Here is a 27,546-nt window from a genome sequence, read left to right on the forward strand (position 1 = left end):
TCCATCCATCCGTCCATCCATCCATCCATCCATCCATCCATCCATCCTCAATCAAGAGGTGTAAGGAGCCTCTCAACATGGGTTGTTGGCATGTCACACAGTGTGAGGCTTGGTTTGCCAAGAATTTGTAGTTGAGCACTGACCCTAAAATCTATGTGTAGTTCTTTGACATAAAAAGATACAAGGAAGAAAATAAGCATGTTTTTTCAATAATAGCTTTTGGGGATGAGTTGGAAACTTTTACTGAAAAAATCAGAAAATGTTTCCTTTCAATATTTTCTATAGGAAAGTCTATCATCCAATTTAGAGATGTCATGAGCTATTTTGGAATAATTAATTTATTTTCATACACCAAACTGTAGGGCCCGTATTTTATGCAGAAATTTTCTTTGCATAGTCTCATTCACTAAGTCATAAATGGCTACATGTTTGCTGGCATTTTAAAAAAACCTCAATATACCACAATTCACTAAGCAATCCCGAATACCTCTCTTAATGCCAAAATTCAATTTGTATTTCATCCAGAATCTTGTAGTCTCCATTTACATGGTACCAGTACTGCTACTATTGGTTACTTTATGCGACAAAATAACCAATTTAATTTTCAATATAACTATTACACTACCTTCAAGCCCAAATAATAAATTTGGGGTGTCAGAGTATAACAAAAAACAATTTGCATTTTTCAAATTCTTCAGCGTAACTGACTGCTTGTTAACAAAGGGAAATTTAGCCAATCTGTTAAGTTTAGCCATGTTTGCAAACATTAGTTTTAGTAAGTGTATTATTTCAAAACCACAGGATAGGTAGACTATGGTAACTTTTTTTTTTTTTAAGATGGAGTCTCGCTCTGTGTCCAGGATGGAGTGTGGTGGCGCGATCTCGGCTCACCACAACCACCACCTCCCGGGTTCAAGCTATTCTCATGCCCCAGCCTCCCGAGTAGCTGGGGCTACAAGGTGTGCGCCACCATGCCCAGCTAATTTTTGCATTTTTAGTAGAGATGGGGTTTCACTATGTTGGCCAGGCTGGTCTCTAACTCCTGACCTCATATCCACCCGCCTCGGTCTCCCAAAGTGCTGGGATTACAGGTGTGAGCCACTGTGCCTGGCCAGCAACTCTTTAAAAAATAAAACGTTTGTTTGCTTGTAATGACATGAAATGCAGTTTCTAATCATTGGATGTTTAACCAAGAAATCGTTCCCTTGTAGTTTCAAGGAGGAAAAATCACATTTTAGTTGTGGCATTTCATAGAACTGTAATACTTTCAAATTTAAATACCCTTTGTATTTGAAGGTGTTTTATTGCTATCACAATTAATAATCTGCTTTATCTAATAAATTTCCTGTATTTTTCTAAAAGTTAAATTGTCTTGACCAGATTAGTAAATCCTCACAACTATACCGTTAAAAATACACATTGGGACATACACTTTGCTGAAGTCTATTACCTTTTGAACTAAGTGTTCAGTTGTGTTTCGTGATTTTAAAAAAATAGATAAGAGCATTACTTCTCAAGTACCTCTACTTTATAAAAATAAGTGAAGAGAGACTCAGAATTGCCTGTGTATATTTCTGTATCCTCACTCACGTTCTTGAAAATTAACACCCAATATGGTTGACTGCTGCTGGGCAAGACCTAAGAATGATAGAGAAACCATTTGATTTTGAAAAACATCCACTTAAGCAGGCTATTATGTAATTACATGTTCACAGTTAAATTTATAAGTTAAGAGATTAAGGGAAAGTAGTAATAGCTGAGGGCAGTTTTCTTCATGAAGATACCAGATGTCAGCAAAAACTAAGGCAGTGTCCTGAATTTTGCACAAGAATGTTAAGCTATAAGCAGGGCAAACCATCATGGAGGTAGAAAACCTCTACCAAAATCCAGTCCAGATAAGACATCAGTTTTCTACATTGTGACTCAACGTGTAATCACCTTTTGGAGGTGGAAGGGGTATATGAGGCCAGTGGGATCTGATTTTTCACGGCAGTCATAGCTCTTCTCAAAGACTGAGCTGTTCTGGTTTTTTCTTGAACACAACCACCCACAACACTATTTAACAAACCAACTGACACTTTAGCCATACTCAACTGAAAAAATAAAATGGTTTACATAATATTTCGTACTACCCAGGCACTCCAATACATGTTCAGGAATTCTGAACATGGATATTTGTGAGTACATGAATGCAGATATTTTTCTGGGAAGTTAGTTTACAGCTTTCATCACCTTCTCACAGGGGTCTTTAGCTTCCAAAAAGTTAAGACCATGATAGAATTCACTAAAATTATTTTTTTATTAATAAATCACTATGGATATTTATGGATATTTCAAAATGCATTTCAAAATTCACTTACTAAAAATTACTTGCTTGAAATCACGCCAGGGAGGCAGTTTTAGAAGACTGTCAGGTTGTAGAACTTCCTGTTATATAGAACTAAACATAGTATTTTAGAAAGAGAAGAATCCTATATATGTTACAAGATAAACAGCTATTTCCATATTAAAAAAAAAGATCACGAGATGACATTTTATTCAAATATATACATGCATTTCTACCTTTATATTTGTGATCAACATTGTGTGAGACCATTTGTGACCTAACTTCTCTACTGGGATCTACGCACAACAGAAATTGTTTATAAAACTTTGCTGTTTAGATTAATATAATTCTAAAGTAATTTATAGTCACTTGGAATATTTATGCACAATATAAAGAGGTTCTAGATGATTTCATTATATTCTGTATTTCTGTAATTTTATATTACAAAATAGTAAGTGGGCTCATTATTTAATTTTTCCAAAACACAGCTTTATTAAAGCTTACTGTAAATCAGATATACCTTTCTCTGTAAACATTTTGTACGCTCATTAAAAGTTTGCTTCCCTAAATGGGCATGATGAACAAATATTAGCAAAATTGTTCAAGAATATTTTCCTTTAGTCTTTGAAAAATTACAGGTCTGTTCTAAAAAATGCTGCAATATGGCAATATTAAAGTCATTCATTTCATCAAAAATATTCCTATTTTAAGTAAAAAACCTAAGATTTTAATTTGTCCCTATGAAAAGCCTAAGCACTGTCATACTTACAAAAACTAAAAGATGGTAGAAACAATTAAGATCTAATGATCCTAATATTCAGATAAAACTGGAATGTTTATGTCCTCAATAACAAAATATTTCCTTAATTTAGAGAAAAGTAATCTAGCATCTGACTTAAGTGAATAAAGCTGAAATATTCTTTTTGCCAGTGCTCAGGTAAAACATACAGATCAAGGAACTGACAAGTTAACTGTATGTACTTCTGGTAACAGATGAGTGAACAGGTGAGTGAACAATTCAAACATAAAAACATGTAATTCCAAGGATGAATATGCCATTCCCTCAAAACCAGTCATTTTAAAAGCAAAAAATTAAAAATCAAACAAACCCTTTATTGGTCAAACTGGCTGCATAAACTGAGTTTTAATGGCTACAAAATCTTTCAAATTGCTAAGAGCACTTTTGATTAAACTGAAGGACTGTATTTAGGGTGAAAAAAAAAAAACCCAAAAACCTAGATTAGTGGCAATGTCCCATGTGACAAAAAGCTTTTAGACAAAATGACAGCTGTCTTTAAAAAAGTGCAAAAAGTGCAACAACCGAGGCAGGCAGATCACAAGGTCAGGAGATTGAGACCATCCTGGCTAATAGAGTGAAACCCCGTCTCTACTAAAAATACAAAAAATTAGCTGGGCATGGTGGCACGTGCCTGTAGTCCCCGCTACTCGGGAGGCTGAAGCAGGAGAATCACTTGAACCCAGGAGGCGGAGGTTGCAGGAAGCCGAGATTGAGCCACTGCACCCTACCCTGGGCAAGAGAGACTCTGTCTCAAAAATAAATAAATAAATAAATAAAAGCAAAGAGATACCATTCCCCCATCCTCCAAACAGCATCCAAGCAAATTCCAACATCAAGATGCAATCAATTTCCAAAAAATTTATTTATACTCTGTATTAACCAGTGTTTCTCTTTTCTATCACTCCCCTAAGGAGACTTTTTATAATCCTAATCAACCACCCCCCAAATTTTAATACCACAAATATAGTATCTGTTTAAGTACTATGTGTATATTCATGCTTTATACATAAAGTTTTTGTCCCCCAGAACAATTTTGACGAGTGCATGGTGCAAACAATGAAAGGTTTACAGTATTAAAACTTTTTTATTTGAATAAGTGGGGAGAAGAGAAATATATTTCAGCACTGAGATATATAAATTATTTCCAAAACAGTTTAATACTCAACTAGTCGGTTCTATCAAAATCAGTTTTCCCTGAAGCAAGCATTGTTCCCAGCTACAAGCGATCCTCATTTTGCGTGGTACTGTGGGACCATAAAATGGCCATGAAATCTTAATAATCAATGGGGAAAACGATGACTGTTCCATGACCTTTAAGATTCTGCTAAAATATTAAAAATTCTTAAGATCAGTTATAAATGTAGGAAAAAAATGCAAAAATGTTTAAAAATATTTAGTACACTGTAATTTAAAACATTAGAAATAGAGCTAAAGTGTTTTATTTCATTGTAAAAACAAAGCAGTTTGAATAGGGCTTGCCTTTTTTTCTGGCAAGTAACTTATGATACTGAGTAAGCATCTTTTATGTTCAAGGCAAACTCATACTTCTTTTAAGTTTGGGTCCGCTTCCACCCTTTTATTGCTTGTGCTTTCAATGTTGTGAAATATTTCTATATTCACATTAAATATCCTTTAATGTAAAGTTTTTTTTTTTTTTTTTAACCATCACTTCCTCTGGGACATATTTGTCTTTATTGCAACCACTTTTCTTATTTGTGTTGATAAGTTTGCCTTCATTAAGCTCCTATGAATGCACAGCAGCAAGAACAATATTCCCATGGTCAGTGACTTCTTCTACAAATTCATTTATGTTTGATTAAAATTTCACTTCCAGTGTTATCATTTTTTATTGCTTTGCTGCACTTTCATCTTTGTTGGCCAGCTCTTTTGAGTGTTCACTTCTATAAAATGTCAAGTGGATGACAAAGTGACAGCATAACTATGTGCCCTGCTGTAAGTGAACTGAATAACAGATACACAGGGACAAACCACTGGAAGAATCTGAAAGTAGTCAACATGACTGGTTATTAATCATGAAGTATATCTGTTATTTACATAGTGATTTGTAGACTGAAGAACTAGCAGAGAAGTTTGTACTTCATGTAATTACTCAAGAGTTATACTGCGCTAACTAAAATTTTAACCTAGATTTTAACAACAGTTTCCTTACCAGTTTCTTTTCCTTCCCGGTAAGGAAACTGGTGTTTAAATGAAATCTAGGTCAATGAAATTTGTGACCACGGGAAACATGCAAATAGAGGACTGTCTACACCCTACTTGTTAACATTGATCCAGACAGGCTTAATAGGCTGAAAAATAGCCTATCTGAATTTATATCAAATAGTGAATCTTAAAGCACCCAAGATGAAAAATCAGGGCACACTGAGGTGGTTTTAAAATCTTTGTCATACGACAATCAAGCTTAAAATATATCTTAAGAGTAACAGAATTTTAGAAATAATGACCTTTAAAGGCCCCACAGTTTGGTACCACAGATTATCCAGCATGTTTATTATGAATTATTTCTCCTCCTTCAATTTCAATTTGCTCATACAGCCACTTGCGGTCACAGCGGCATTCAGCTCCACACTTGGTAGAACCACAGGCAGGACAAGCATAGAAACATCCTAAGCAATCTTCATCAAGGCAGTCACAGAGGTCCATCCCACTAAAAATCAGGAGACCTTGGCTATCATAGACCTTACTCTTTGCTGGTATCACTTGTCTGTAAAATAAAACACAAGGAATTACACCTCATAAATAAGTTATTTTTGATTATTTAATTGAAAATACAGTAAAAAAAAAAAAAAAGGCGATAAAATATTTTGAGATGAGGTCATGCCAAAATGATCTATAATTTATCTGACTCAAGGCTTATTCTATTGTCAGCAGTAAATGAACTCCATGTGAGAAGAGCAGACCTAACTCTAGAGTGTTGAGACAAATCCAGAAAGTCTGAATACGCTTCTTGAAGTCCATTAAAAAGTCACTTCAGCAAAGGAATGAACAGGAGCTTTGTCCAAAAAATAAGTATAATTTTCCCTTTACTTTAAACAAACAAAAAAGAATGACAGGTTAATAGTGGTTCATTTTATTAGTTACCAACCTCTTCACTGTTTTATCAACATAGTCTTATTTTTATTATAGTATACCACCTCTATAGATTTTTATACTACAATTAATGTTTCTGGTTCTTTAATGGACTCTAGTAAATTTGGCCTAAAAATATTCAAATGACTCAATGTAAACTTTAACAGATGGAATAGATGGCATATATAGAAATGTTGACTGAACTTAAAAATAATTCTGAATGATTATACTAACATTTGTTTTAAAGAGTCATATTCTAAACAATCTAGTCCTCCCATTCATTCTGTTGACTATACAGAACTGCATTTCTATTTCAGACATGTAAAAAATAAAAACCTCGCATCCTCATAAAATGTAATTACCTTTTAGCTGCTACCCATAGAACAGAGACATATGAATTACAGGCACACTTTGGAGGTATTGTGGGTTTGGTTCCAGACCACCGCCAATAAAGTGAGCCACACATATATATATATTTTTTTCTTTTCCAGTGCATATAAAAGTTAAGCTTACACTATAGTCTATTAAGTGTGCAACAGCCTTATCTCTAAGAAAAAAATGTATGTACCTTAATTTAAAAATACTCTATTGCTAAAAAATGCTAACTATCATCTGAGCCTTCAGTGAGTTGTAGTTTTTTTTGCTGGTGGAGGATCTTGCCTCAAAGAGGAAAGCTGACTGATCAGGGTGTTGGTTGCTGAAGGCTGGGGTAGCTGTGGCCATTTCTTAAAGTAAGACTACAGTGAAGTTTGCTGCATCAGTGGACTCTTCTTTTACAAAAGATTTCTCTGTAGCATGCGATGGTGTTTGATAGCATTTTACCTACAGCAGAATGTTCAAAACTGGAGTCATCTTCTCAAATTCTGCCTCTGCTTTATCTACTAAGTTTATATAATCTAAATCCTTTGTCATTTCAGTAATGTTAACAGCATCCTCACCAGTAGATTCCACCTCAATAAATCACATTCTTTGCTCATCTCTAAGAAGAAACTCCTCATCCATTCAAGTTTTATCACAAGATTGCAATATCTCAGTCACATCTCCAGGCTCTGCTTCTAATTCTAGTCCTCTTGCTATTTCCACCACGTCTGCAATTACTTTATCCACTGAAGTCTTGAACCCCTCAAAGTCATCCATGAGGATTGGAATCTTCTTCCAAACTCTTGGAATGGTGAATCCTTTCCAGAAGGTGTTCAATTTACTTTGCCCAAATCCATCAGAGGAATCACTCACTGTCTATGGCAGCTCTGGCCTCACAAAACGTATTTCTTAAATAACAGGACTTGAAAGTCAAAGTACCCCTTGATCCACAGGCTGCAGAATGAGTGTTGTGTTAGCAGGCATGAAACATTTATCTCCTGGGACATCTCCATCAGAGCTCTTGAGTGATCAGGTACATTGTCAATGAGTAGCAATATTCCGAAAGGAATCCTTTTACCTAGGCAGGAAGTCTCCCAAGTAGGCTAAAAATATTCAGTGAACAATGCTGTAAACAGATATGCTGCCATCCAGGCTTTGTGCCACTTATACAGGACAGGTAGAGTACATTTAGCATCATTAGGAGCCTAGGATTTCGAAGAGGTAAATAATTGGCTTCCACTTAAAAGTCACCACCTGCATTAGTCCCTACTAAGACAGCCTATCCTTTGAAGATTTGAAGCCAGGTATAGACTTCCCCTCTCTAGCTATGAAAGATGGTATCTTCTTCCATTAGAAGGCTGTTTGTTGGTCGGGCGTGGTGGCTCACATCTGAAATCCCAGCACTTTGGGAGGCTGAGGTGGGCAGATCACAAGGTCAGGAGATTGAGACCATCCTGGCTAACACAGTGAAACCCCATTTCTACTAAAAATACAAAAAAATTAGCTGGCCGTGGTGGCATGCGCCTATAGTCCCAGCTACCCGAGAGGCTGAGGCAGGAGAATCGCTTGAACCCGCCAGGTGGAGGTTGCAGTGAGCTGAGATTGCACCACTGCACTCTAGCCTGGGCGACAGAGCAAGACTCCATCTCAAAAAAAAAAAAAAAAAAAAAAAAAGAAGGCTGCTTGTCTACATTGAAAATCTGTTGGGTAGTGTAGCTACCTTCATCAATAACTTGCTGCTTCACCTTGCACTTTTAAATTATGGAGATTGCTTCTTTCCTTACCCTCATAAACCAACCTCTGTTAGCTTCAAACTTTTCTTCTGAAGCTTCCTCACTTCTCTCAGCCTTTGGAGAATTGAAGAGGGTTAGAACCTTGCTTTGGTATAGGCTTTTGCTTAAGGGAATGTGTTGTAGCTAGTTTGATCTTCTATCCAGACCATTTAAAGTTTCTCTGTGTTAGCAAAAAGGCTGTTTTTCTTTCTTCTCATTTGTGTTCAATGGAATAGTACTTTTAAATGTCCTTCCTGAACTTTTTCTTTGCATTCACAACTTGGCTGTTTAGCACAAGAGGCCCAGGTTTTGGCCTGTCTCAGCTTTTGATGTGCCTTCCTCCCAAGCTTAATCATTTCTAACTTTTTTTGTAAAATGAGAGACTTGACTCTTCATTTCACTTGAACACTTACAGGCCACTGTAGGGTTATTAGTTGGAAAGATTTCAATATATTTGTTTCTCAGGGAATAGGGACACCTGAGGAGAGGGAGAGAGTCTAGAGAACAGCCAGTAGGTGGAGCAGTAAGAACACCCACAGCATTTATCGACTAAGTTCACCACCTTGCATTGGTGTGGTTCCTAGTGACTCAAAACAATTATAATAGTAACATCAAAGATCATCATAACAGATATAGTAATGAAAAAGGTGTAAATATTGCAATAATTACCAAAATGCCACTGAGATAGGGAGTACATGCTGTTAGAAAAATGACACCAATAGACTTACAGAGTTGCCACACTTTCAATTTGTAAAAAAAAAAAAAAAAAAAAAAAAATAGCACTTTGTAGAGAATAAAGTGAAGCACCAATAAAAGGAGGTATGTCCGTACATATACACCAATGCTTTTCAAATAAGTGAATTACTTTAATTGTAATTATTTTAACTCTCATGCCAAAATGATTTGCTTCAGTTCACTGCTACCTTCTTAGAAACAAATTTTTGGAATTGAAAGGGATACCTTAATTTTATATGAGTAAAAACAAAGGCCTTCATAGGTTTTTACTAATTCCATATTATCCAATTTAAAATATGAACCCAGAAAATTCAAAATTTAAGAGAAAAATAGGGGAACAATGCAGATGTGAAGCAGCAAGTTAACATGTCTTCAATAACACTTAGCCTACCTGTCTGAACCAGCGGTTGCATTTTTTGTAAGCCTTCTTTTTTCTCTTTTACCAGTTTCTGGAGCAAATTCAGTTTGCCTTCCTGGATTTGTAAATTGTAGTGACCTCAAAGCTTTAGCAGTTCTTCCCTGAAGAAAGGTAAACAAATTATCAACTCAAATCTAGACATCAGACAATAACATTTCATTTAATGTTAAACCAGATGACTTCCTAACCTGGAAGGCAGTCTGGAACATACAAAAAAGAAAACAAGGTTTTCTTGCACTTAGGTTTTAGAGCCTAAGTGCAAGAAAGTTTACATGGCCCTAGATCATATTCAAAGTGTATTGGTTAATGTATTAGTAACACTTTCATTATTTGATTTTAGTCTCTGGTATATTAGGAGCAGAGGAGGAAGGCATTGTGAAAACCGCTAATGGCTGCTGCCAACACAGGCGAGAAGGCACAAAAACTGCTGTATAATCCAGTGGCACATAACTGATTTCCTAACAATCCTGGGTCCTTAAGGATTTCTTGTTGTTTAAGGGTTTATGTTTGTTATTTGGGGAGGAAAGAGCTGCAGCTGATATATTCTACAAGAACATTGGATAGATAAGGTGAAGACATCCACAGTGACATCATCAGCAAGTATCTAGTATGAACTGCAGATAAATTGGGCCCTCAAGATGTTCCTCTCAGAAGAGAACAACAGGAAAATAGTATAATTTCAAATTTCAACTATCTTTTAACTTGGTTTAATAAAAAGGAGAAAAATATTCCAGAGGTAAGAATTATGAAATAATTACAAGTAAAAATTATGAGAAGTGCTTCCTTGGCATGCTTGTCCTACACAAAAGATAGCTTTACGAAATCTTAAGTTGTTCTGATACGGTTAAATATGCATGTAGGCATGTCAATAAGGAATAGAGGAAAAATATTTAATACTTTACAATGTAAAAATTTATTACTATTATTTTTTTACCACGACGAGTCCTAAAATCAGCCTTGACCATACCAAGTAGGAATTCAGAGCTAGAAGCAATGAAAACTCACAAGCATTTAAAAAACTCAAGAATGGGATAGTGTCAAAGGAGAAAGAAAGAGTGAAATAAAAAACAATTACTATAAGTCATCTCTCTAATGTTCCTTTTAAAGCGGTGATTTCCAAGTCCTTCATATAAAGGCAAATTCATCCTGCTTCAAAGACACTTGCTGTTTGCTATGTCCCATGTAGTCACTTTGGTATCAGAAAAGAAACAAAATTTTGGCTTGGCCGGAATGTTCTGAAACCCACTCCTAAAGTCTTCGTACTAAAAGTTGTAGCTTGGAGTCTCAGGCATATTTTATTATTCCTTTCCCAAGCCTACTTTCTTTATCCCCCAATCTTGACCTTCAGTGTATGTGAATAATATTTAGACACATCATCCACTTTCACCCCCTCCTTTTAATTCACTGTATCCTAGCAAATATAGTAATACTGTAAATATGATTTTCTCATAGTTAAGCAAAATCCTACATGGTAGAATTCACATAGAAAAAAAATGAATATTATACATACATCTGACTCAGGTTTCCTTTTCTGGCGGTCTTCAGTATCAACATCCACACTTCCATTGATTATCTGTGTGCATTTTGGACAAAGCTTCCAACCAGGTACAAGCTGTCTTCCGAATTTTGCACTCAGAAAAGTGGCATCATCTAAGTCAATTACATGCAAATTTTTTTTGGCTAATTTTTTGTGTATGTTAAATGGGTCACAACACGACTTCTGTAAATCCTCAAATCTGTCAATGTAAATTTTTACATGATGAAAGCAAATTGTATTGTTCCCAGAAAGTGTCATTCCAGTTCTAAGTTGAAGTAAAAGCATATCATTTGATGACAATTCTTGCAAAGTCTTAAAACCTGTGTGACGAGTATAGTAGGTTTTATGGCACTCATTTGTAGTACGAAGCTGGACTCCAACTGAACATGGATCCATCATTCTTGATTCTAGCAAATTTTCCCTGTTTTATTTTGTCTAGAGGTCTAGGTCATGGGCTGATCACCCTAGAGAAAATATTAAAGAGAATCAAATTTGTGCTGCAAGTTTATCTAGGAAACTGAAAATGTATTTGATAAAATTCAACACCTGTCTAAAAGAAAATAAGGAATAAAAAAGGTATTTACCAAAGTCCTATAATAGACATTTAATAATCAAACAGAAGCATTCCCTGAAAAGTCAGAACTTGGCGAGAACACCTGCAATTACAGATTATATTTAAGACTATATAAGAATTAAAAAGGAGGAAATAAGAAATATTATCCAAAGATACATGAGAAATACAAGAGGTTTAACAAACCATTAGAACTAATAAGAGAATTCACCAGGGATGCTAGAAACCGAAAAACACTGTATCTTACAAAATATGTGACTCTTACAAAAAATATATAACAAGTCCTTCATGGAGAAAATTATCAAACTGAAAGACAAAAAAGGTACCCTAAATAAATGCAGCTATATATCATGGAGTGCCTCATTATAAAAAAATCTGTCAATTATCCAGGAATACATCTGTAAATTCAGTTTTATTCCAATCAAAGTTCCATCAGATATTCTACTCCCACCCCACTGGAATTTAGCAAGCTGGCCTATATCAAAGAGTAAAGGTCTAAGAAAGCCAAGGTAATCATGAAGGAAAATACAGTAACATATTGATTTACTATAAACCTATTCTAATTGAAACTATGGTATTGGTATAGTATAAACAAACAGATCCATGAGTAGAAGAGGGCTTGGTATATGACATGTGGTACTATTAATCAATGGGTATCACACACTAATGAAGAAGGGACTTTAACCAGTTAACCATATGGAAAAAGGATTAGATCTCTTCTGCACAAACAAAAATCAATTACAGGTGGATTAAAGAATTAAACATGAAAAGAAAAACTAAACATTTTATGAGAAAATAAAGAAGATTTTCTGACATGGGAGTAGGGAAGAATTATTCAAACAAGCAAGCAGGTACCAAAAAAAATAAAAAGATGGATACATTTGATTATATGTAAAATTTACACATTTCTGTATAACTAAAGGAGAAAAAAATGACACTTGAAAGGTGTTGTTAGGATTATTATTGTAAATATTCGAGTAACCCCTCACTTTAAAAAATCAATTAGAAAATGACAGAGTCCATTGGAAAACTAAACAAATATAGTTAGAAAATGACAGAGTCCACTGGAAAACTAAACAAATATAGTTAGGCAATTCACAGAGAAAGAGAACAGCATACAAACTGTTTCCCTCATAGTTCCTAGGAAAATGCAAATTAAGTATCATTTCTTAAACATTTGCTTGAAATCAATTTAAAAATCTGATATCTGGTTAAGATGTGTCCAACTCTTACATGCTCCTTATAATAACTTTGGTAGGAATGTAAATTGCTGCAACTGCTTTAGAACCTTTTCTGCAATTTCTTGTAAAACTGAGGAAGCATATACCTTGGGACTGACCTCTTTTCAGTTCTGGGCATCAGCTGGAGAAAAATACCTCCAATACGAGCACAAGTTATATATGAAAACTTTCAGCATTCACTGCCTTTGGCAGTGAATTGTAAAGGATGTAAAATTGTTACTCACACAAGGGACTCCCACATAACAGTTAAAATGAATAAACTACATGAATTACATGTATCAACATGAATAAATCTTAAAGACAATCTTAAGTGAAAAACGTTGTAAAGGTTATATAGTATCATCAGTAAGGGTAAAATGGGAGGCCGAGACGGGTGGATCACGAGGTCAGGAGATCGAGACCATACTGGCTAACACGGTGAAACCCTGTCTCTACTAAAAAAAATACAAAAAATTAGCCGGGCGAGGTGGCGGGCGCCTGTAGTCCCAGCTACTCGGGAGGCTGAGGCAGGAGAATGGCGTGAACCTGGGAGGCGGAGCTTGCAGTGAGCCGAGATCGCGCCACTGCACTCCAGCCTGGGCGACAGAGCGAGACTCCATCTCAAAAAAAAAAAAAAAAAAAAAAAAAAAGATTCACAGATTAAACATGAATATATACTAAAATATACATGAGAGTAACATATATCACATTTGTGGATACTTCTGAGGGGAAAAAACATTTTTTTCCCCAAAAAGATTTACAGAAAATAAGGTTTGGTGACATGTACATAAGTGCTTCACTACTGTCCATACTTTCTATTTGAAATTTTTCATAAATATTTTCAAAGCAAATTAAAAAAACTAAGTTGAATTCTCAAGAAAAGATGCAACTCATTAGGAAAAAAACTGCTGTTGAGAAAAGATGTGAACCACTGAAATCTGAGTGGTAGTAAGGTCCCGTGAAATCTAGGATTCGGCAATTTTACAAGTGTTTTTAAGCTTTGCCAAATTAAAAAAAAAAACAAAACAAAACTGGAGAGAAATCTTAAACACTTTTTGATGTGGTTTCTGCAGAGAAAATAATCAGCAAAATCATATAACAATAAAAGACCCTGGCCTCAGGTAACAAAAAATGGTGAATAAATGTCTGTGCTTTAGGTCAAAATACTATATTTAGAAAGTTAAAAAATAAAATACACTTTAAAGTGTTAAAAAATGTTACTGAACATTTTAACTGAAAAAAAGTTTTAAAGCTGGTAAAAACAGAGTATATTTATATTCATTTATTCTGTTTTAGTTAGCTTTTAAAAGGAACTAATATAGGTCCTAATCAAATCAGATAAAATGGCTACTATCACAGTAATAATTAGAACATTTTTTTCTAGCCAGGCATTGTGGCTCATGCTTGTAATCCCAATACTTTGGGAGGCCGATGTGGGTGGATCACTTGAGGCCAGGAGTTCTCGACTAGACTGGCTAACACAATGAAACCCCGCCTCTACTAGAAATACAAAAATATTAGGTGTGGTAGTGCAGCTACATGGGAGGCTGAGGCATGAGCATTGCTTGAACCCAGGAGGTGGAGGTTGCGGTGAGCCAAGATCGTGTCACTGGACTCTAGCCTGGGCGACAAAGCGAGAGTCTTGTCTCAAAAAAAAAATAATAATAATAATTTTTTTTCTTCAAACAGATAATTGGGTTAAGATAAGTTGAGGAGAAAACGGAAACCAGAGGTAAAGTTATAAAACAACGAACTACGTGGCAATGTATCTTAGCAAATAAGGGACACAATCTGGCTCTGACGTTTATTAATACAAGGGAAACTAGAACAATTATCCCTCAGCACTGTATAGAAAATAATGCTTAATATTTTGTTAATGCCACAGATTTTTATTTGTAGGTAACCATTACCAGTTTTTAGCCACAGACCTATAATGGAATTTTTTGCCATAAAGCTATTTCCTAGTATTCAAAACTTGGGCTACCCTGGCCATATTTGATAGGAAAAGCATCTTGGATTTAGGAAACTAAAACTTATCTGTCCATAGTAATAATACATTTTTACCCTTTAGGTTAATTTCATTTACTCTATTTATTAATTTAAATTTTAGGTAAAAAAATTCTTTTCCTTACTTATTGGGGAGTCTCTGTTCCGTTAGTTTCCTTTATTCGTGGCTAAATTACTACAAAATTCACCAGAGTTCATCATGATTAAAGGAAACTAATGGAACAGACTCTGTAACTTGTGCCAGTGAAGTTGAATACCTATTTCTGAAATTCCTGGCCTCAAGTGATTCTCTCGCCTATCAGCCTTCTGAGTAGGTTGTCCTGTAATTTGTCTATAGGAAGTTAAGTTTTTTCTTAGTAACAGGCACGACATTGAGCTGGCACCAAAGAAAGATCTCTACTTACTGGATGCAGAAAATGGGGTCACCAGATTTGGCAAATAAAAAAACGCAGGATGCCCCGTTAGATTTGAATTTCAGACAATGAATTACTTCTTTACAGGACCAGCTCATTTCAAAATTAAAATATCCTATCTGATAAAAGACATTGTCAACTGTGATAAAAACTAAATTTTACACAGATTAAAACTCAGCAGCAAACTAATCCCACTCACTTGAGTACACACACCTGGTCACGGCAGTTTTAAAGTCTTCCATAGGTTAGCTTTCTGATCTACAATTAGGCAGTCTGTTCACATACTGTCAAAGAGTCCAAGTCCAGCTAGCTCAAGGAACACTAAATTTCAGACACTGATCATAAGTGGTCACTGTCTGCATTCTAAAAATTACAACCTCTGGTTGTTCCTCCTCTGTTATATTCCTCAGTGTTCCCATTTCCAGCTCTTTCTGTCTTCCTCCTATAAGCTAAAGTTCTGCATTCGAGTCTGTTTCCTAGCAACTGTTTTTGCTCATTTTGGTCTGTGTTGTGGCAATGTGGCCTACAATTTATATTTTATTTTCTTCAAATGACAGTCCAGCAACTTCATATTGTTCCTTTCACCTACAGTACACTGCTACGTTCTTCCATAACGATGATTTATCTGGCCCCTTCCTTAATATAGTTGGAAATGCTTTACTATTTACTGACCCTGAATCAGCACTGGCATCAACTGAGACCTCGGTAGAAATACAGAATCTCAGTATCAGCTCCAGACCCAATGAATCAGGATCTGCATTTCAAAAAGATGCTCAGGTGATGTGTAAGCACATTACAGTTTGCTATGTACTGCTCTAGATAATTCAATTAAAAAAATTAAACTTAAAATGTTTTGCTATCTTCTATATTTTATATTTTATAGAAGATAGCAAATATATAGAAGAAGATATATTTTATAGAAGATAGCAAAAAAGAATAAGAAAACACAGATATGTATTTGCCTTACAGGAAGTCTAACTCTAGGGAAGATTATTGGGGGAGAGGAGATTTAAACTTGATAAACTAAGGACAGAGAAAAACATCTGCTTCAATAGAAAACTGCACTGTTGAGAGCACAGCCTTTCAGGTTTTCAGATTCTGATTATATGGGAAGTCTGATTCTTTCAGCATCTTGGAGTTATTTTACAACTGTCAACTGTAGATAACCAACAGCAAGGCAAAATAATTGTATTCTTGTAAATTCTATCTGGTGAAGGTCAGTGATAGAATTTGTCTCACTGTGGAAGCAGCCAATTTTGCCTTCACTTGTGTATTTATTTCAATATTTCTGCTCTATAAACATGTCTACTTTTAACTGTCACTTAAACTGGTTGTAGCATCTTACCAGTTCCTATTTTAATAATCTTTTAATGCAAGAAAATATTAATTTGCTCCATTCAATCACTCTGGTCAGTATAAAACCTAGTACTCCTCATGGAAGAAGAAAAAAATCCAGCTTCTTATAGGATAACAAGCAAACCAGTAACAAACACCCCAGTCTTAGAAAGATTCACCACGGTATAAATAAAATCCAGGTTTTCAATACTTTTCAATGTCAAATAATAAAACCACTTTTTGACAAGGTGAATTTTGCTTGAGCCCTGCGCTGGTTCTTTATTAGCTATAATTTAAAAAATCCACCCTTGAGTTAGGTAAGACTCAAGGATCCCCCCTTGTTTACCTATGACCAGGCCAGAGAAAGACCCTCCAAATTCCCATTTTTTGCTTCAATTACGAATTTATGAATAATTTGCTCAGCTGCGTGGCCCTCCAGATCAAGTGGAACAAAATATTTGTTAAACTTTAGTTTCTCTCCTTCCCCCAGGTTCCTGAACTTCAGCCAACTCTCAGCCAGAGCCAGGGAATAACATTCTCAGATCTACTATTAGATCAAGCCACCCTTATATTCTACTTCCTCACACCAAAACTTTCCAGCACGGTTCACTCCTTGGAGACTCTTGCAGATCTTTTGGTTCCACCCATTGCAAAAGTCCCTTTTCTCCTCTTGCAATAACCCTTTTGAATAAAGTCTCTCCTAAGTCCAGATTTCTTATTTGACATTGTCTTAAAAATTCTGCATAGGAGAAAATTAAGACTTTCTCCTGCCTTAGGATTGGTATCATTTTACTTTAGTGCCTAAATACAGCATGTTTTGTGATTCTAAGATTAACATTTAATATTTTTGTAGCACTACCTAAGAATCAAAAGAGAATGAAATAAATGTAGAATACATTGATTAGACCTCTCCTACTACCTTAGGTAGTAAACAAAAGTATTTGTTCTTCATACAATTTGAACGCTGCCGGCTCAGGGAATTAACCAGCTTTACTTTAAAACATCAGTAGTTTTAAAGAGTTCTTAAGCATTATCTCTTGCTACCCATTAAAAAACGGTAAGGAAGGTAGACTAGGTTGAGGAAGCTGAGAAAAATCATACGTGGCCATGATGCTTGCAAGACTTCCTAATAAAGCAAGGTCTAGGACATTATCACAGGGGTTTCGAGGTGTTAATGCAGAACACCCCACCACCACTACCAAAACAGCAGAACAGACACTACCAAAACAGCAGAACAGACACTACCAAAACAGCAGAACAGCCACTACCAAAACAGCAGAACAGCCACTACCAAAACAGCAGAACAGCCACTACCAAAACAGCAGAACAGCCACTACCAAAACAGCAGAACAGACACTACCAAAACAGCAAAACAGCCACTACCAAAACAACAGCAGAGGGAATTGAGGATTAATCACGGAACTCACTTTTTCTTCCTAAATTTGTGGAGGAGATGCAGAAATACCCGTTCCAATATGTTAATTCATGTTAACATAGTTTTTTAGTTTGTTACCAGTCTCCTTATTAGTGGGAAAGTAAGATTTAGAGGAAATTTAACAAAACAAAAAATGTACCTCGTTTTGTAACTGATGTCTCTTTTACGAAAAACAGAAAACAAACTTTCATGAAATGTTTTATGAAAAAAATTAAAGGCTTTTTTTTTTGGCATAGGGTCTTGCAACTTATAAAGCATCTTCCCAGATTATCTCTTATTTAACAAAAATATAGTTTAATCTACCCCTACGCCCCAAATCAGTAGCTTTAGTTAAGGGCACAGACACCTACAAAAGTTACGCATCTTGCAACTGTGAACTTTTTGTGCCTGTCATCTTCAAATACTGATTACCTATAACATGACAATTGGCATTAATCAAAGAGCCCAAAGGCCAAGAGGAGAGTCTCAATCCTCAAGATCTAGGCACAATAAGAAAGGTAAAGTTAATTTAAAACAAAAATATAGTCTATAACATCATTGAAAACATTTGGTTCAAGTGTGGTAGTCACGACATGCCAGGTACAGTGCTTAGGGCAAATATCATCTCAGGAACCTTCATAGCCACCCTGAGGAAAGTACTATCATTCTCATTTACAGATGAAGAAACTCAAGCCTACAGCTTTTGTCATCATGCCTAACAGAGTGTCCCCAAACCCTGCAATGATTCCCACCCCAACCCTGTAAGAGGCCACATACATTTCGTCCTTAGTTCACGGCTATTTACAAATGACTAAAACCACCAGACCCGTCCAATGGGCACCTACTAAGTTCAAGGTACCGGGATGGAAAAATAAACATTAGCCTTTGACTTCAAAGGGCCAGGGTTGAGAAGATTCTGATTTGAAAAATTAAAAACAAAAATAGCAGAGATACAGGCTGTCTACAGGGTTCAAGGCCACAATATAATTCTAAGTAGTTCAAGTCAAAATCGTAGCTTTGAAGGCCCTGGGCCTACTGGACACGCGACGACCCTCGGAGAGGTCAGAGGCGGCAGAACCTGTTCTGGGCTTTGGCCCAAGGCGTTGCGTCGCAGATGAACTATGGGGTAGGGGTTGATCTGGGGGTGAGAGGCCCCGGCCAACTGCGGAAATCCCCCTCACGTGTGCGGGCCTCCTCTTCCCCCTCTCTCCGGGTTCCCCCGTGACGCCGCCGGGCTCCCTCGCCACTCAGGGGCCCGTCTGCACTCTCCCGCTCCTCCCCAGGGCCTCCCCCGCTCCCCTTCCACCTTAGCTTCAGCTCTCCTCCGCCCGGCTTCGGGCAGGATCCGCGTCCACACACGACACACTCGACCGCCCGCTTCCCAGCCAGTCCCCGCGCTACCACTGAGAGGACGGCAAGCGCGGGCTAGAGGAGCTCAACGCCACCACAAAGAGACGTCCGGGAGAAGCCTAGAGCGGACACAAATCTGGCGGCCTCCGGGGACGGAAGGGGCGGGGCGGAGTGAAGTGGCAAATGATTCAAGGCGAGGCAAGAGTTGCTCCAGAAGCTGTGTTTTGCAGTCCTCCGAGAGGTTAGGGATATGGGAGGTCCCTGGGGGCCATCTCTTACAAGACACAGTTCCCATTAAATTGGATTGTATTTGTAAATCTCCACACCTGTGCGTGATAGTAAACTTTTGCACGCAAATACCCCGACCTCTGAAGGAGGGTGTGTTAAAAGGATCTGAAGAATGGACCCGTTGTTTAAGGTCTCACGTTCTATTTCTTTCATTCAAGCGAAATATATTCCAAAATGCATCTTTTATTGTAAGCTATAAGAATAGCTATTACTTCGAGTAAAATGTAGGCTCCAGGAAAATCCTTGTAAATTTTCTCAGAACAGAAATGGCATTTTTCTTGTATCTTTATTGTCTGTCACAGTATAGGTGCTCATTAATTTTTACAGTAGGTTTTATTATCTAGAATCTTGGAGAACAGAACATCTCTTAAAGATTCTTGGCTTAATTATTTTAAGTTCGGGATAGCAGGGAAACAAAAACTATTGTTTGAAACCCCCCAGTGAACAGGCAAATAAGACAAGCTCCACCAAGGTCCAAACTTGCTAGTAATTCACTGCATTACTGTAAGCTGTTTTCTGCAGTGAGTCTATAGTCCTCCCACCACTTTCATACTGCTCCCCGACTAGGCAGGCGATTGATGCCTAGAACTAGGGAACGACAGAAAGGAAAAAAACAATGGGTAATTTCTTCAACTGTGTCTGCAGGAGGTTGCATTCTATAATTCTTTTACTGTTTACTTTGTGGTTGGCACTTTGTTAAGTAATGATTAGACAAAAAGAATAAAATGTATTTCTGCTTCCAAGGAACTCACAAACTAGTGAGAGAGGAATAAACAGTTAATCACAGTGTGGTGTGAAAAGTGTCATAACAGAAACACATGGATATAAACAGAATAAAATGATAGGGCTAAAGCAGGAGTGTTCTGGGAGCAGATTAATGCCTGCATGGAACTGTCATGTGGGAAACTAATTTGATGCAATGGTGGCTTCCCAGTAAACGAGGCAAGCTCTCCTAAAGGTAATGAAACAGAAGGCTCACAGCTTGAATTAAGATTATTAAATAATATAGCCTATTTAATTTCAGTATCCAGTGAAAAGGTGGAAGAGTTGTGGTAAGTGGACACAGTTAGGATAAGGTGCAAGCAAGTGGAAGGACACCATCACCTGAATCATGGGTTAAGTAATGTGCATATATTCTATCTGCCACAACAGCCTTCTCTGCTGATGGTATACTTATGAGGACCAGAGATGAGGTGTCAGCAAGGAGACCCACAGGTGGAAAGTGCTTTGGGCCAATGGTACACACCTGCTTTATTGGATAGAAGCAGGGAAGTATGCCTGGTCACAGCCAGAGCTTACTGGTTAAGTTGTTGAACAGATACAGGTTTTTTTTTTTTGCATTTCCTGGGCAGAGCACATATGAGACTATTCTAGGTGTGACCAATGGGTGGCTGATGTAGGAGTGACATAGTTAATAGCCCAGAGATGTCATGATTGCTCATAGCTTAGTTTTTCCATCCCTTTTTGGCTATCAGTGACTCTCTATTCCATCATATTTGTATTTAACTTTGGCATGTCTTATAGTTTACTAACTTACTATATATATTTTACATAATCTTGCCTATGTTTCACAAAGTACATGCTTACTCATATTCTATATTTAAAATATGCCAGGAGTTTTGCATTTATCTCACAAGCTACTAGCTTACTTACTCTCTGTAGTTAACACTTCTTATGACGTTCATCCATCTCTAAGGAAACTGCAAAGCCTTTCAGTATGGGTAGAGTGGAAAGCTGGAAAGGCACGTAAGTAAAAAATAATGCCCTTTTTATGCCCTCTTAGAGATACTGAATTTTAACCTGTGAAAACTGTAAAACTATCAGGAGTGTAGAGAATAGAAAAGAGGTGCAGTCCTGGGCTAGAGGGCCAGGTGGAAACTCTTGCCCTAATGCAGATGATTAAGAAGCGGCCCTCCACCAGCTGAGGCAGAGGCTCTATGGGATGACATGTGATTCCTTCCCACTCACCTCCTCCCACAGGGTTTGGTAATGTCTAGAGGCATTGTGGTTGTACCAGCAAGGGGTGCTACTAGTATCTAGTGGCGTAAAGGACAGGGTAACTGCTAAATATTTAACAATGCACAGGACAACCCCCATCCTCCAACGACAAAGAACTAACTGGCTCAAGATTTCAGTAGAGCCAAGATTGAGAAACCCTAAATGAAGGACATTTAAAAGGCACAGAGATGATAGAAGTTAAGTAAGCAGAATTGGTCAGTTTTTTATATGATTAGATATAGAGGTTAGGAAGAAGTAAAGAATTATTTCAGGTTTCTAGTTTGGATAACTGAGAGGTCAAAGGGAGGAATGGGCTAGGGAGAATAGAGATAAGAATTTAAATGCTGAATATGCTAAGTTTTCTCAAACTTATCAAGTGTACCTCCAAGTGAAGATATACAGCTGGCAGTTGGAAGAAGAGGGCAGGATATGAGAGAGATCTCAGCTGAAGATAAGAGATTTGGGAGATGTTGGTCTGTGAGTGGTAGTTCTATCTTTGCAGGTGGATGGGATAGGGAAGATGATACCTATGGAATGAATAGGGTAAAATGAGAAAGAATAGGGCTAAGGATTAATCTAAATTTCTGAGCTCTCCTTCTATTTTACTGAATCAGAATCTCGGTCCTCCAAGCCAGTCTACCGGATCAGATAAGATCCAAGAATCTGCATTTTTGGCAAGCAACCCAGGTGATTTTGCAGCACACTACCATTTTAGAACAACAGATTTAGGTCTCAGAAGAGAAGTCTCAAAAGGAGCAGAGAGCGAGGTAGCAAGAAAACTAGGGAATAACAGAGACCCACAAGCCAAGAAAGGAAAGTTTAAAGCAGGGCTCTGTCAGTGCAAGAGGTTGTTGTAGAGCCGTACTGGCCATTAGAAATATAACGTGAGTCACATAAGCTATTGTAAGTTTTCTGGTAGTGATACAAAAAGCTAAACAGAAGCAGATGAAATTGATTTTAGAGATATAGCTTGTTTAACCCAATAATTAAGAATGATCATTATAACATGTAATTAACATAAAAACTAATGAGGTATGTCACATTCTTTTATTCATATTATGTCTTGGAAACCTGGTGTGTGTTTTACACCTCCAGCACCTCCCAATTTGGTCTAGCTACACTTCAAATTTTCGGTAGCCACATGTGCCTAGTGGCTACCAGAGTGGATAGCACAGGTGTAGAAAGTCAAGTAAGGAAAACACTCTTATCTTCCAGCTCAGACTAAAATGAACTAGAAGGAAAATAAAAAACTAAATATGTTCCATAGCTGTACTAATAAAATAGTTATAGATGGTGTGATAAGACCTGTTTCAGTGACGTGGGTGATGGTAGAAACCAGAATATGCCCAGTTAAAGAGTGGGAAGTTAGAGGTGCTGACAGCTACTTGAGAGAACATCTTCAACGAGCTTTGCTGTTAAGTAGAAAGAGGCCCCCCTTTTTTTGTGTCTTTGAATATGAATTTTAAGATTAAAGAACACAATTCAGTTTTTAATTTAGGTTTTAACAATTACATTTGGATTTCTGCTTCTGCAAAATTATGCTATCACTAGAAACACCTGGAAAATTGAGCATACTATGTGAAATGAATTGGGCATGGTAACTCACAAATGTAGTCCTAGCTAACTGGAGAAGCTGAGATGGGAGTATCACTTGAGGAAAGATATATATATTTTATATATTATATATATGCATGTATTTATGTATATATAAAATATAAAATATGTATGTAAATATTATTTAATATATATTTATATAATGAATATATTTATATAATATATAAATAAACATATAATATGTATAAAATATATAATATATACTATAAAATATTTATATTTAATATGAATATATAATATTCATATTTAATATAAAATATATTTATATAGAATATATAATATTTACATTTAATATAACACATTTGTATTTCTATAAATATATAATATATTAAATATAAAATATTCATATTTATATAAAATATATATGTTTTATATAAATATATAAAATATACATTATAAATATATATTTATAAGATATAATATATACACACATATATACAGTCATATAAATCATAAGTATGTATACTTATACATATTTAGGGAAGGGTTGTATATATAAATATACACATATATGTATGTATATATGAAATAATTGTTTTCAGACGTTAGCCCAACAGGCAGTGCAGGATTGTGATCCCTGAGAGAACAGAAACAATGAATTAAGTTCCATAATGACCCCAGCTTACTATCTGGAGGCAGTGTCCAGAGCCTAGAACAGGGAGCGGAACCTGAACAAAAACCCGTGGTTTCACTCAATAGAGGCAACAGAGATGGGAATTTGGGGAGGCTGATGGGCAGAGTATCTGAGAGGAGGACATGGCACACAAGAGAGTCTTGGACATCTGTAGGAGTGTTCCTTTGTATTGAGTACTTCCCTTTGGGGCTGAGTACTTATCTGTGCAATGGAAGGGTGAAACTCCACGAGGCTGGGGAAAAGCAGTGGGCCAAACAGTTTCTAGTACTTACACAGGGCTGGGAATAGTTTGTCTTCCCATAAGCCAGAGCAGATTGACAGACCTTGTAAGAAGCTCTTATTTGTTTCTACCAATCAAAGTAGCAGTAGGAGCTGGGCCAAGTCGGTCTTTCTCTCTGTCTTCCTGTCTCCACATGGGCTCTTTGCTTAGGCTAGTTTGGTCTTCTTCACAGCATGGCAGCCAGAGGGTAGTTGGATTTATCACGTGGTGTCTCAGAGCTCCCCGGGTTTGTGCTCCAGGAAGCAAGGTGAAAGCCTCTTTGCCTTTTATGACTTAGCTCCTGGAAACATGTAGCGTCACTTCCACTGAATTCTCTTGGTTATGTGGGAGTCATTAAGTTGCCCCAGATTCACAGGAAAGGAACATAATCTCTACCTCTCGATGGGAGGAGTGTCAAAAAACATATTTTTAAAAACTGCTACAGTACTTATGCTAATGCATACAATAGCATGGCCTGGTGTCAAATCTAATAACTACCATAATTGCAAAGTAGTAATGAATATGAATATATCCTGAGATATCTGTAACAACTATAATATGATACAAAAAAGTTATGTGATTTCTATTGGTGACAAAGTTATAGATACTGTAAACAAAGTTATTAGTACTGCAGCAGTGCTAACAGGCGCTGCTAATACTATAAATGAAACGCTAAATTTCAATTAGAGGTTAGGAAAAATAAAGAGAAATCTCACTAGGGATATAGAACAGCATTTAGGACCCAGATGAAGTTACAAACCATGAATACACGGAGACGTAAAATAATGATGTGAAAATTTCAATTTTTCTTCTAGTGTATAGGTGTCCTTGTGTAGGACCAGTGAAGGCAGACAACAGAATTAAGGGAGAGCGATTGATGGTTAGATGTGTAAGAAGGACAAGAGAGTTTAGGGTTTTGTCATGGAAGTCATTAGATGGTGAGAATCATGAGATAAGACATAATGTCAGTTTAATTTACTATAGTATTCCAAGAGCCTACCACTATTAGTTGAGTAAGTGGAATGGTTGAAGTGACAAATCTCTTCAAATAAACAAATGAACGAAAGAGGGAAAGCTGGTTGAGAGTGAAGAGAAATGGAGCTTTCAAAATCAAAGTTGAAGGCAAGGAGGTGAAATCTGTGATCAAATTGAAACAATGAACAGTTGTGGTCAGAGAGTGGAACTAGAGTTTAGGATATCAGCTAGTGAGGTAGTTTCCTGTGAGAAATTCACAGCTTCTCAGTAAAGGTACTTGGGAATGTGCAAAGAAACCAAGAATTAGGCAAAAAGGAAACATTTGTGTGCAAGAATCCCACATTTGGGATGAGATGGCATGTACTCTGAAAGGGAATGAAGGGGAATGAATTCTTAGCAATAGTTTCATTTCCTTTGTGTAAGCTTTTTATTGAATTTTGACATACCACAAAGAAGTACACAAGTTCTAAGTCTATAGCTTGATACATTTTTATATCTGTGTAACCACTACCCAGGTCAAGAAATTATGAGCTCCCAGAAGTCTCTCGTACGCTATCTCCCAGTTGTGAGCACCTTTTACCAAAGGTAACCACCATTCTAACTTCTTTGACCATAGATTGGTTTTGGTTGTTTCTGGACTTTGAGCTTTGGAATTGTACCACATATATTCTTTTGTGTCTGGCCTCTTGTGGTCAATATTATGTCTGTGAAATTCATCGATGTTGTATGTAGCAATTAATTATTTGCCGTTGTTGAGTGGTATTTCTATTACATGAAACTGACAATATTTTCTTTTATCTGTTTCACTGTTGATGGACATTGGGTTCATTCAGTTTGGGGCTTCTACAAATAATGCTGCAAGAAACATTAGAACATTCTGTCTTTTGGTTCACATACATTTACACTTTCATTTGGATATGTAGTAGGGAGTGGAATTGTTGGATTATAGGCAATGTGTGTGTTCAGTTTGAGTAGATACTGCTGAAGAGGTTTTCAAAGTGGTTGCATCTATTTACCTTCCTTCCAGCACCAATTTACACTCGTAAACCACTTGGAGTTCTCAGTTGTTATTGTTGGCTTTCATTTTAGTTATTCTGGAGCATGCAAAACTAATTGCTTTCTAAAGCTTCAATATCCTCCTTGGGGCATGAAACAAAACTCTAAGTGGCCTCTGGAATCAGACTGCCTGGTTCAAATCCCGGCTCAGCCACTAGTAGGATAACGTGTGTGGAATTTACATTAATTCTCTAAGCTTCAAATTCTTATCTGTAAAATAGAGAAAGTAGCATCTGCCTTATAGGGTTTTTGTGGGGAATAAATGAATATGTGTTTGTGTACGTGTGTGTGTTTGTGTATAACTTTTTAAATATATAGTTTAGTATAGTGCCTGGCCCATAGTGAGTTCTCAATAACTGGTGGCTATAATTATTCTTGCTACTATTTATGGACCTCCAATTATATCTGAAAACACTGGAATGATAAGCTCACATATCTCATTTATGACATGGTGTATTTCAATCTTGAAAAATGGATATTAAACTTCAAAGAAGTGGAGTCATCATTTGAATTAGTATCCTCTAACCTCACACCTACCTTGTCCTTTCCTTCCTTATAACAATATTTAAGAGTCAGTCGATTTAAAGAAATGTGATATAGGGTATTTAACTAATGACTGGACAGAAGGACAGATTTAAACTGCATTTTTCAGCAGTTCTTCTGATTTGTCTCATTTGAAGTAAAGATTTCAGACTGTTGTGGGGTGGCATAGGGGAAGGAAATACAGATTTGTTCACAGCTGCTACTCAAAATACTAGCCATGTAACTAGGAAAGAATTTGGCTCAAATAAAAATCCCAGGGCTCTTTATTGCCATCATGATCATTATTTTATCAATTAGGATTTATCTGGGTGTCCACAGTGTGTTTGGCACAACATCAAGGAAGGAAGCTGATGATTACAGGAACCATTTTGGTTACATCTTCGAATTACCCAAATGGTGTGAATTAAATGCAGAAATTAATTATTAAAAATTAGTAATTCAACAGCACTGGGAGTAAAAAAAAAAAGAGAGAACTAGAAAAGGAATTAAGAGGTTGATGAAATTTAGTTCCATAAATGGTAATGTTATACAACTAACATATAAATGATAATTTTTAAAGGTTACATAACCAGTACATAATAGGGACAGTCAAGACTCACACCCAGGTTGTCTGTCTAAAAATATAGTGTTTTTCCTACTCAATCAGGCTGCATCTCAATCTGCAAGAATCATATTCTTAGAAAACTAGAAAATATTATATATTTATAATATTAATATCAATTACTTCTTTTGAATTGCTCCTTTGAAAAATTGGTCAAGCCATTAGATTCTACTTGTTCTATCTTTTCTGTATTAGTCATTATCTGTGATAAGAAGAGAAGGTAATGATAGC

General features: G+C 36.5%; 1 protein-coding gene and 1 long non-coding RNA gene across 2 annotated transcripts; one reads left to right on the forward strand and one right to left on the reverse strand.

Annotated features, from left to right (window-relative positions):
• Positions 1–4,793: 4,793 nt before the first annotated feature.
• Positions 4,794–19,355, reverse strand: ARL14EP (ADP ribosylation factor like GTPase 14 effector protein). Its single transcript, NM_001261159.1, is given in 4 exon segments — positions 4,794–5,850; positions 9,474–9,601; positions 11,011–11,501; positions 19,304–19,355. Coding segments are annotated over 3 exon segments (783 nt in total). The 5' UTR covers positions 11,437–11,501; positions 19,304–19,355; the 3' UTR covers positions 4,794–5,621.
• A 144-nt stretch (positions 19,356–19,499) lies between these two features.
• LOC144334273 (uncharacterized) lies at positions 19,500–25,877 on the forward strand. The gene is made up of 3 exons (XR_013403959.1): positions 19,500–19,765; positions 20,788–20,936; positions 25,631–25,877. It is a non-coding gene; the product is annotated as an uncharacterized LOC144334273 (long non-coding RNA).
• Positions 25,878–27,546: the final 1,669 nt, after the last annotated feature.

This window comes from Macaca mulatta, chromosome 14 (assembly GCF_049350105.2).
Source record: "Macaca mulatta isolate MMU2019108-1 chromosome 14, T2T-MMU8v2.0, whole genome shotgun sequence".
Classification (NCBI taxonomy): domain Eukaryota; kingdom Metazoa; phylum Chordata; class Mammalia; order Primates; family Cercopithecidae; genus Macaca; species Macaca mulatta.